Genomic DNA, 12,665 nt, shown 5'->3' with positions numbered 1-12,665 from the left:
GGGGACAGAGAGAGACACTGAAGTGGGGCACAGAGAGACACTGAAGGGGGGCACAGAGAGACACTGAAGGGGGACAGAGAGAGACACTGAAGGGGGACAGAGAGAGACACTGAAGGGGGACAGAGAGAGACGCTGAAGGGGGACACAGAGAGACACTGAAGGGGGACAGAGAGAGACACTGAAGGGGGACAGAGAGAGACACTGAAGAGGCACAGAGAGACACTGAAGGGGGACAGAGAGAGACACAGAAGGGGGACAGAGAGAGACACTGAAGGAGGACAGAGAGAGACACGCTGAAGGAGGGGGACAGAGAGAGACACGCTGAAGGAGGGGGACAGAGAGATGGCGAAGAAGGGGACACAGAGTGTGAGATGGCGAAGAGGGGGACAGAGTAATATGGTGAAGGGGCGCAGTGATATGATGAAGGGGCACAATGCGATGGTGAAGGGGCCTAAATACATCTTACGTCATTTTGACCCAACTACTTAAAAATGGGCCTACCCGGTAATTATTTTGACTTAGGGGTGCCTTGTAAAAATTATGATGACCTTAAGGGTGCCTCGAACTGAGAAAGTTTGGGAACCACTGCCATAGGATATAAATACATTAGACACTCTACAAAGAAGAGCAACTAAAATGGTGCATGGCCTACAGTACAAACAAAAGTTACCCGGAAAGACTAAAAGATCTTAATATGTATAGTTTGAAGCAGAGAAGGGAAAGTGGGGACATGATAGAAACATTCATATATAACAAGGTGCAGGAGGGAAACATTCTTCAAAGGAAGAGAAGTATTAGAACACGCAGTGCCGTATTTCCGACTGGGCACGATTGGCAGTTGCCCGGGGGCCCGAGGCAGGACTCCTATAAAAAAAACAACTAAAAAACAAAAACAAAACTTACCTTTTGCAGTGATGCGCTCGCAATGAATGTCGGGCGTGATGACGTCATCACACCTGACATTCACTGCGAGCACAGCATGGAGGAGCGCAGAACAGCGATGAAGAACAAAAGAGGATTCGAAGAACAGGGCGATTGAAAGGTAAGTTAAGGGGGATTTTTTTTAAAAAAAAAGTGATTTTATATATATATATATATATATATATATATATATATATATATATATATATGGGACCTGGTGCACTGCTTTGCCCGGGGGCCCATAATGTTGTTAAGATGGCCCTAAGAACACGAGGACATGCACTGACACTGGGGGGTAGAGTGTTCAGAGGGAATGTAAGAAAAACAACTTCCCAGAAAGGGTAGTGGATAAGTGGAATAGCCTCCTATCAGAGGTGGTAGAGGCTGATACAGTAGAGCAATTTAAACATGCTTGGGATAGACATAAGGATATGCTTACAAAGAACTAAGGATCAAATAGGGTTGAGGTTACCATAGGTAAAACAGACTAGATGGGCCAAGCTGTTCCTATCTGCCGTCAAATTCTATGTTTCTATGTATCGTATTTGCACTGTTACTCTTGATTACAGGAGCAGACCTACAGCCATTATATCCCATGTAACTGATCCAGCAGCACTGAGATCTGAGCAACCTCAGCCTGACTGCAGAATACTTTGTTATTAATAGTATGTTGACCCCCAATTGTTGATCTTAGTTATCTAAATGTAACACAACATAAAGGGATCTAGATCTGAGATTGTGTTCTTTCATTTCGATATAAAAATATAATTATATATATATAATCTGTATTTCACTTAATTTTGCTACAAATGTTCAGTAAAACATAAGAACATGAAACATTTGACGTGGAGGAACACCAACTATCTACATATTTGCATTTATCAACGAGACATGCACCGTGTTTGCTTGACCAAGACAAATAAATATCAGATATAGAATAAATGTATATTGTGGATGAATATAATGTGTATGGGAGATATCCCATAACCTAATTAGCTGGTGTGCAGTATAAAGGGCCCTCCGGTCCCCTAGTAGCAGCTATAACAGTAAGCTACATTCCAGGGGCCAGAGACGAAGTATGAAGATAGGTGATTGGAAGATTTAGTTGAGAAAAGGGATCCCATGATTAGGAGAATGATACAGTGAGACTGATTGACCTTAATGAGAGCAAGCTCCTTATTTGTTGGGAATTTGACTCATGACACCAGTGCTGTGAGGCAGAAGTGCTAACCACTAAGCCACCGAGTGGCACCTGTCCAATCAGAAGCTGCGTATATTACAGTTCTGAAATGCTTCCTTTAGGGTTTCAGAGTTGGATCTGTGACAGCAGAGAGCTAATGGTGGCGGCAGTGGTGTAACCAGCAGGGAGCCCAGCTGCTTTGCAGTACTGCAGCCAGGGTTGTCGGAACACGGTAAGCCCTGTGGTTTCGGCACCGGGACGATATGCCGTCTTAAGTTCCGAGTCCCTGCTCTGTGCAGTAGAAAGCAGGTATCAGAACAAGCATAGGGGGTATAGGGGAGCCACCTCCATGCATGTGCTGTAAAGTGCCACATGGGCTTCACAGTGCATGGGCTCACCTTGGGGGGAGCAGGAGATCCCAGCACTGGCCCTGCTTGCAGCTATGGGGGCCCTATCTCCCCTGTTAAAACCCCATGTGTATATGTGTTTCTTTCTCCCTTGGGCAGGATGCGAGGGCCCTTACAAAATTTTGCAATGCGACCGACACAGTTATGCCTCTAGTTGGGGGTTCCAGCGGGTCCCCTTCGTATTGCTCCTCAGCAAAGGTGGGGGCAATCTATTAAACAGGGCAGGGTAAACTGGACAACCTTTTTAACCAATTAGTACCCTTCCAATATAGATGTATGTTCATGCAGTTTTTGCTGTCCTCCACGCTGAGTGCAAACAAAGTTGTATGATAATGGAATTACTCTGGTCTGTCTATTTTTAAATGTCAAATATTAAAGCAGGTAAAGCTGATACAGAGAGAGTCTGCTACAGCACACATGACTACTAACAGGGCTCTTTATTTATAGATCCCAATCAGACATTCATAGCAATATGGCAGTGGGCAATGAGCACCTTATGAATAAGAAGTATTCTGGCATCCAAAGAAAGGCAAAGGATGCAGATTTCTAAGTAAAGCAACATGCAAACTGCATCAATGCCGATAAATGGAAGAACAAGCTGTATTTATGCAGCAGAAACACGTCTCACTCATGCCCTTGGAATTAGTACGGGAGCTGTCCAGCAGCTGCACCAGCCGCAGTCGCTATACACGGGTGCAGTTCCTCTCCCGGCCTGCAGGTGTCGCTGGTTCTTTCTTCCTCCCGCCCGGCTGATCTACGTTCTCGGTGACCAAGGTGAAAGGTCGTGAAGATGGCGGCGGCCTTGATGGATGAAGACTTCGATAACGATGATTATTACTCGCTGTTAAACGTCAGGAGGGAGGTGAGGTGCCCGGCGGGCTCACAGGCAGCGCTCTGTCGTGGTGCGAGGCTGGAAGGGTCAGGGGGAGGATCAGCCGGCATTGTGCGGTGACCCGGGAGATGTCACCTGGGTGACACCGAGCGGCGGCTGCACGGGTCCGCCCTGACCCCTGCCTGGAATAGTGTCACTGTGTGGCCGTGTGACTGTGCTCGGAGTACGGCGGCGGCATGGCTCGATGCACGTGGTGACAGCTCGGCTGTAGGTCACATTGTACACTTACATGGGGACATGCGATGTACTCCCCACTGTGCCACCCCATTCACCCACTAGTCACTTCATTCCACCTCACTCCAACATTCAGCCCGCGGCCACTATTCCACCCAATATTCACCGCAATGACATCCCACCCCACTTACCTCAACCCAACATTCACCCCTCTCACTCCAATATTTGCCCCACCATTTATCACACCACATTATTCACCCCCCCTAGTCGCCTCATTCCACCTGACTCCAACATCCACCCCGCTGCCCCACCACAGCATTCATCCCTTCACTCACCTCATCCCACCCAATATTCACTTCTCTGCTGCCCCACCCCACTTATCTCAACCCAACATTCACCCCATTCTCCCCTCTGCCGCTGTCTCATCCCAACATTCATCTCCCCACTCGCCTCATCCAATCCAATATTCTCCCCTCTGCCGCCCCACCCCATTTAACTCAACCCAGCACTCACCCTTCTCACTTCAACATTATCCCCTTTACTGCCCCACTCACCTCACCCCATAGTTAACCTCTTTGACTTCACCCCTACATTCACATCTGTTACTCCACTAATTTTACCACAACATTCACCCTGCTGCCCCATTAAGCCACTGACTTCACTCCATCCTTCCCTATCTTCCCACTGCTGCCCCACCCCAACATTCACCCATCTCACTCTAACATCCACCCCATTCCCCTCTCTGCTACCGCATCCCAACATTCACCCTTCTGCCGCTGTCTCATCCCAATATTCATCTCCCAACTCACCTCATCCCACCCAATATTCTCCCCTCTGCCGCCCCACCCCATTTACCTCAACCCAGCACTCGCCCTTCTCACTCCAACATTCTCCCCTTTGCCACCCCACTCACCTCACCCGAAAATTAACCTCTTTGACTACACCCCTACATTCACATCTGTTACTCCACTAATTTTACCACAACATTCACCCTTCTGCCCTTTTAAGCCACTGACTTCACCACTCCATCCGTTCCTCTGCTGCCCCACTCAACATATTTCACCCCTCCATTGACCCCTATGCTGTTCTACTTACTTCTCTATTACATTTTTCCCTCCACTATCCCATCTCACTCAGTTTGCCCCTCTATTCACCCATCCATTTATTCCTTTACTAACCCACGCAACTCACCGCCCCACTGGCCCATCTCATTCGCGTCACCCTGCCGCCCCACCTGAATCTGTCCATCCCTCTATTCACACTCCTCATCCCACATGCTTAAACCCTACTCCTTCACTGCCTCACTCACTTCTTTGTTCAATCCTCTGCCACCCCACCTCACTCACTCACTAAACCTCTACATGCTATCCTTGCAGTGGCATACTTTATCCCTCAGTTCATTCCTTTGGGTTTACATCTCTCTCCTCTATTCACCCCTCAATTTATCCCCCTGGTCCCCACATCTATCCTCCATTCATTCCTCTGGCACTTCATGTTTATACTGTTCTGTGTCTTCTATCTGTCTTGGTTGCTGAGCATTCTGGGAGATGTATTGCAGGGACAGTGATCATATCCTGGAAAACTCAATGAGAAACACAAGAACACTTTAAGATTAATTTTGTTTAATACTGGCATTCTAAATAAAGTCAATACACACAGTGTTTAGAGTGATATATATGTTGCACTATATGTGGGTTACTAATATAACTTTCATACTGCCGCCCCGGCAATATCCCGGGTTGTTAACCCGGGATATTGCCGGGGCACAGGGCAGTATAGATAAGAAGATTCCCGGGTCGGGCGGGTTCATACTGCACCTGCCCGACCCAGGTTTTAGAAAAAAAAAAGTGTAAAAAAAGATTTTAATTAAAAAAAATACATAACAAATGTTTACTTAACTTATTTTCAGCCAGCGGTGTCTCCGGTGCGTTGCCGGCTGTCAGGGGGACCTCTGGGTACTAAAATGACGTCATTTCTAGTCCATTAGAAATGACGTCATTTTAGTACCCAGAGGTCCCCCTGACAGCCGGCAACGCATCGGAGACACCGCTGGCTGAAAATAAGTTAAGTAAACATTTGTTATGTATTTTTTATTAATTAAAATCTTTTTTTTTTTTTTTACTTCTCCATTTTTTTTTTTTTACAGTATGAATGGTGAGACCAGGGAATTACACGGGTTGCACCATTCATACTGCAGGCGAGCGGGGTCCAACCCGGGAATTACCCCACGCAAAATCCCGGGTCTAAGTCCCGGGATTTTGTGGTTGGACTATTCATACTGCACCAAGACCCGGGTTTTTCAGCGTGCCTCTGCAAAAACCCGGGTTTTTGGTGCAGTATGAATGGGGTACAACACTGTGCAATATTAGCATTTAATCAGCAATTATTTTTAACTGATCTAGTACAATTTATACCCGATGGTGGCTAAAGTCCTCTGAGGAAACAAGCAGGAAGATGTTTAATGACTGCCGCTGTTGCCGATCTTGTTGTAAGACTGCTAATATTAATTCTTGTTAGTTTAAATAGGCTTGTGTAATCCGCACCACCATTATACCGCATGAAGCCACATTCATTAGAGAAATGTCTACCAGGAAGCAGTGGCTGTTTTTAGCTAGCAGTGTGAGTAAGAAGGTTGGGGCCCAGCTGGGTGTTCTTTGTGTTGCCAATGGGCTCTCTCTTGTGGCATGGGGCGGTTATGTTAGTATTTAGCTCTTTGCTGGAATATGCTACCCATAAGTGCTAAAGTGGACCTGCCATTTTACACAGATGAGTCTTGTAGACTGAATATTCTTGAGAATGTAGCCTTATAAGTTGACTAGCATCCAGTACTTCCTTGTTTATGTCAGGCCTCATGTGATGTCACTGTTTTCTAGCAGATTGATTGGCGGCTGCAAACTGGTTCATCCCACAAAATGGCAGCCTCCACTGTGTGCACGGGACTGGTCCACTTAAGTATTCTTTTGCCATATTATATGGGTAGACAAATCCCGGCAACTAATAGATGCACCCTTGTCGGCCAGAGCCTGCTCGCTCCTCTCCCTCCAGTTTTGTGAGCATCCTATGATTAACGGTGGCCTTTCCACTTTCATGTGTGTCTGCTGGAAACAATTAAAATGGTTTGAGGAACATGACAAAGAGATCAAGGTGTTGACTTGGCCTCCGAATTCCCCAGATCTCAATCTGATCGAGCATCTGTGGGATGTGCTGGAAAAATAAGTCCAAGCCATGTAGGCCCCACCTCACATCTTACAGGTCTTAAAGGATCTGCTGCTAACGACTTGGTGCCAGATACCATAAGGACACCTTCAGTGGCCTTGTGAGGTCCATGCCTCGATGGCTCAGAGCTGTTTTAGCGCCACGAGTGGGACCTACACAATATTAGGCAGGTGGTTTTAATGTTGTGGCTGATCGGAGTATATTTAGTTATGTGCTATGTGTTCATATATCTGCTTAACGTGCAGTTGTGTGTTGGAGACAGTGTTGTGTTTTAATTCACACAACTATCTCGTGGCCTCCTTTCCGGCAATATTGTTTTGCAGTGGAAACAGTGTTTACATATTTCAGTGCCTGTAAAATATGCTTCACAAATCCGAAAATATAATTGTGTGATTGTGGCCATGCAACAGGCTGACAGCTTTGGGTGAAGGAGAGCTTACACTGTTGTTAATGCCTGTGACATTGTTGGCAAAGCTTGTGACCTTGTTGTTAGAAGAAAGGTGCAGACTGCTCCTGCAACAGAATGTGCTTCCCATGTCAATCAATACATGATAATATCATGCTGTCACAGATTCTATTACCTGAGCCCACAGATAAAGCAATTTCTGATCCACAAGAATGACAGCCTGTCGCCTGTGTTAACTGTTGCATCAGGCAGTCAGTATTTGCAACAGTGCTCAAAGGTGCACTGAAGCCAATAGGAACCAATCAGCAATTAGCTTTTATCTGTCTAGAGGAAGTCTGACAGTGAATGCAAATGTCTGATTGGTTGCTGTGGGTTTAGTGGAGATTAGCACCTTTGAGCAATATTAGGAGTTTACCCTCAATATAAACATAATAAAAGAACAATATCATTTTTATTTTGTTTTCGCTTTATTGGATTCAGAGAATTGGATCCCAAACCTACAATTGGTGGAGTTAACTATGTTAAGAATAAATAGTGTTTTGCTTACCCGGGGTGCTGTATTGTTTTGTTCCTCAAAGTCATTGGTCCAAGGCTGCTCCTCTACATATAAATACTATTTACAGCAGGCTGATACCCCTCCCATAGTGATCTCCGCCCATTACTAAACCTTAAATTTTGGGTAACTGTGACTGGATCACTTATAAATAGTTTATGGTATAAATTTATTTCAAGGAAATAGCGCAGGGTGCTTATTTGTATAATTGCAAATGTACTTATTTTTTATATTGTGTGTATTTTTTGCAAAGGAAATATCTTTATTTCTGAGACCAGGGGAGGAAATTTGTTTTAGTTTTAACTTTGCTAGAGGCAATGCACTATTTCTGAGGTATATATCTGATGCAATAAGAATTGGTTGAGTAAGTCTTTTGTGTATTTTGGTGTAGAGAAATGACTTGTTTGGGGTTTTGTAACTTTTTTCTTTGGGAATTCTCAAGTCGAGGAAATATATATATTCTGCAGCTGTCTGAAGAAAGGAACCATGTTAATTAGACCTTTTGATGTGTGATGTCCAAACACACCTAGTTGCACAGGAAGGTTTAATTAAACTTGCTGTTAGATTTCCTCTGTGCAGGAAATCACAGCAAGTTTAAGGATATCACAGATAAGTGTAAATATTGTTAGCTTTGATTGCATGTAAGTCCATGTTTGAGTAAACATATCGCATCCTGATACTAAAAATAACAGACCTCAGGGGGCTGGCTTACCCTGTGAGGCTGTGTCCAAAACTGTATAAAAAGCCCTGTCTTGTATTGAAAATTGTTCTTCTTGTTTCATCTGACCTGCTCACTGGTACCTTCAACCATTGTGAGCAAATAAACATTACTTGCTTCAAGGACCTCATTGGAAAGTTCTCTATCCCTGTGGCCTACAGATTAGACCCAACTCTAATCCGTTCCCGGCTGTTTTGAGGTTTGGACCCAGCATCCAGTACCACCGCTCTGCCCGGTACCCAGCAGCTCTGGTCAGTGTGCTACGCCAGGGGGAACCATCCACAGCAATCCATAGTAAGAGGTCAGGAGTACAAGCCCAGTTACACCATTAACAGGGTACACTTGCAGCATCAGTTTCCCAGAAGAAACCTGATACTGGATACCGGTAATAAGTCCAGTGGTGGCAGCATTTGTAAGCCCCTCCTACTGCGGCTAGAGGGCGCATTTGGGCTACCAGAAGGGAAGGGTGGCAACGTAAGCCCAGTCGGTTCCCAGCAGCAACAAACGGTGGCATGGGCGGTCTATCCTGTGACAGGAACGTTTTTAATAGACATGAATGAAAGCTGCCAAGATAAATTAAAATATCAGTCGTAGGCTTCACTGGTTATTTTAGCAAGAACATTGTATTATATATAGCTTTAAAGTGTCATTAAAATGTGCACGTGTTCTCAATTAATAATCAGACTACCAACTTACTAGGCGCTAGTGGCACAGACATGTATAGTTATAGGCTGAATTCTTGTGACTAATGGTAAAGCCCAGACAATGTCGGCCTATAGTGTTAGTGCGTAAGTAGACTACAATAGGTGCATTGAGAGAGAAGGAATTAGTCACTTACAGAATTGCAATAAAACTAAATTGTTTATTAGTTTACAAAGGGACAGAAGGCAGGAGGATGCGTTAGACAGACCCGCACTGTACTCTCCCTGCCAATGGTAAAACGCGTTGTTGCTGGAATGCACTAAAATAAACAGTGTGTGATGACTGTAAAAAGGCAATAAATGTTGCTCTAAAGAAGTGTATAATAACTGCATGGGTGGTTGTCTAGATTAGTACTAATCCGATCAATGTCCTGCTAAGAGTCCTGACAGTGGTGAAAAGACATAAATACAAATCTATTTGGCAACACTTTATAATAGTGTGTTAAATGTGGATTATAAACCGAGATGGTAAAAAAAAAAATGCCATGTTGAGGGGAGTTGGGGACCGTATGACCAACCGTAAGTTCTGAGCTTAGATCATCCGCCGCTTGTTATCACGCATGTTTAGATATTGGAGGATAGTGGCCTCTGTGATGTCATTTTCCAACCAAAATAATAGACCCCAATGGTCGGGCGTCTCGTTACGACCTTCAAACAGCGGAAACTTGAGCAGTTTAGCCAATCGTGTGTGGCCAAATTAAACAGCGAACTTGACGCTTGTCTCTTGGATTGGGCGGAAGGATCGTAGTATGGGAAACTGCTATATGTTCAGTATTGTGACGTGCTATTTAGATGTTCAGATATCCCTTGTTGCCACAGGATATGAACATTAGGAAAATGAGCTGTAAAGTAAGGTTTTTCTGTCCCTAAATAAATACCAAAATAATCTAGTTTCTATAGGTTTTTAAAGAACATACAAACTCCTCACAGATAAGGCCGTGGTTGGAATTGAACTCACGACCCCAGTGCTGTGAGGCAGAAGTGCTAACCACTGAACCACCATGATGCATAGAGGCGGATAAGCCAATCCGATATCGGTAGGGCAGTCCAAACAATCTGTTTTGGAACTGAATTGGTCTTTCCGTGATTAAACTCAGGCCAACAAGGGACCAATGAAATGAAAGCTGATCTCGTAGGCCAATCATGTCTAGGCCTGTGTACCTAGCTTCATCCCTCATTACCATTATTATCCGTGGATTAACAGTGTTGATCCGATGCAAATTAGGTTTTTAGCCAGCACCTGTTTAGAATACATATAAGTGCGTAGAAATCTGTCTTCTTTAAAACGATTAGTTCGTTGGGATTGCTTCATTTGCTGTATACGCTAATCCTATTAATGTTGTTTGTCAATGTGGAAAAATCTCTGGAAAACAAGAATTTCACTCTGGGGGTGGGGTGGAATAATTACTGATCTGCTTGGTCTCTTCTTCGTTCTTTTCTAAAAAGAAATCTTATGTCTATTGACAATTTCCCAGCACTGTCTGTCTTTTTTAGTAGCTATAAATAAAGCTATTCTTGTTGCCAATCTATGCATTTGGAGACGTAAAGGGAATTGACAGCGCGCATTGGAAGGTCAAGTGAAAAAATAGGTTCTATACATCATGATGAGGGAAAATAATGCTAACTAAGGCATAATGATACAATGTCTCAACGCTGCATTTTCAAACTTGTCTTGTATTGACTAATATATTTCTGCCATCCTAAATTTTTTGGGGGGAGAAATACATACGTTTGGCCGACTGGTGACAGGTGTTGATATAATATCTCAGCGAATTGAGCCAGGAATATCAATAGGTTGTAATTTAACGTGAAAAGTACTGAGGTCAACATAAAGAGGAGTCTTTCACTGTGACAGAAAAGAATAAGTCAAAATGAATTAAACATGGCCAGGATGAGAGGGATAGGATCTGTACCTCTGCCAAATGTGCCCTGTGGGTCTTCGCTTCAGATGTGCCCTTCCCTGAGTTGGTTTTAAAGCTCAAGAATAAAAAGGGGTCCTTAGATTATCTGAATAGAGACTTTTGATGTCTGCTTTATATGCTGCTAAGCAGCCACGGTTGAAAATCCCCCATTGACCAGACAGACGTACGCCACCCAATACTGATGTCCTGCCGGCCTTGGAATATTTAAGAAGAGTTGCATTCTTAAAAAGGAATAACAGTGTTTTGCTTAAAGTGCATCCCTCTCCCTGTCAATGGTGCATTGTAAGCAAATGATATATTATGCGTGTAAAAATAATAAACGGCAAAGGATTGCTTTGTCATAGACGGTAGGTTAAGGACCGCGATGTCGTACGTACAGGAGTTGCCACCCTCAGACAATTTTTATTTATTGTTATGTGCATGCTTTACTGCAACTTTTACTAACTTGTTGCTTTATCCTTCTGGCTCGTCAGTTATGTGCTCACATAACGAGGCCCAGTTGTTTGTGATGTGCTGGGATACAAATCTGCTCTGCTGTGCAGACGATTGTGTCCACAGCGCAGTTTTTGTATTCTGAACAAAATTCAAAGCGCCCCCCAGTTACTTTTTTTTTTCTTCTTATAAAAACATGGCTGAAAGGCACAGAAATATGCTATGAAGTAAACTAAAGGGAGTGCACGCTTAATAGCATTTTCTTTGCAGCAGGGTGCCATCTACAAATTATAATTCACTAAAGTGCTATAATCCTTGTGTCTCATAATCTCCTGATTTTACATCACTTTTGCCATAATCCCCACTATCTGCTAGTTGTTGCTGTGAGAGAGGTCAGTCTGCTCTAGACCCAGTGTGTATATCAGCATTAAGCTGCTCTCTGAAAAACTACCTGGGGGATAGTGTGTGTTCTCCAGACTATTAGTATCCACACTGTGGCAAGTGTCCTTAATTAGCTGGGCCGCGTTAACCCATATACGCCCTTGAACGGTAGATTCCGCACCTCTTTCTGCTTCCACTGGCTGTAACAGTGTAAGTGAATTTTAAGCACCAGTAAAGTTAGACTATATCTTTTAATCACGTAATCTTGAGGTTGGAAAAAGACAACAAAAGGGTTTCTCTAGACTAAAGTAAATAACTGCAGGCCATAATATAATAGTACTATTCAACCCCGGCTGGCCCCTACGTTGATTGAAATGCTGGTGCCTTTGAGCAGCTTGGCGTAGGTGTTCTCCATGCACCTCGCTGTTAACCCTTGCGTCTCCTTGCTTACACACGGCGTGGCGGAGAGAGGATTTAGGAGCCGGGGTCCAGCGTTGGAATGATTGGCAGAAGAATCTGAGGGTCTGAGTACTATTATATTATAATGAACTCTTTATATAGACAGTGCATATTTCTGCTGTAGGTTTATTGAAGGACGTGCCAGAGGAGAGCGTATTGTGGTAGAGAGATACTGCTGCGGTAGGGGGCAGCGTTAATAGTGGTTTGGTAGACTGTATTCTTATGATTCGAAAATGGCTTCCTCCACTGTGTGTAGTCTACTGATATTCTTAAAAGTATACGTTCACTTTTGAATAGTTAAAC

At 44.1% G+C, this 12,665-nt stretch overlaps 1 protein-coding gene across 2 annotated transcripts in view; it reads left to right on the top strand.

Annotated features, from left to right (window-relative positions):
- Window positions 1-12,665, top strand: part of DNAJC11 (DnaJ heat shock protein family (Hsp40) member C11) — a 155,753-nt gene that overhangs the window by 59,487 nt on the left and 83,601 nt on the right. The window contains exon 1 of one of the 2 annotated variants that reach the window (XM_075190088.1): window positions 3,244-3,370. The exons of the other annotated variant lie outside the window; for it this stretch is intronic. Coding sequence (XP_075046189.1) covers window positions 3,299-3,370 — 72 coding nt within the window. The 5' untranslated portion in view covers window positions 3,244-3,298. Of the gene's footprint in view, window positions 1-3,243; window positions 3,371-12,665 lie in introns of those variants that run through there. 2 annotated transcript variants of the gene reach the window in all.

This window comes from Mixophyes fleayi, chromosome 11, assembly GCF_038048845.1.
Source record: "Mixophyes fleayi isolate aMixFle1 chromosome 11, aMixFle1.hap1, whole genome shotgun sequence".
Classification (NCBI taxonomy): Eukaryota; Metazoa; Chordata; class Amphibia; order Anura; family Limnodynastidae; genus Mixophyes; species Mixophyes fleayi.
This window is presented reverse-complemented; position numbering and strand designations above follow the sequence as displayed.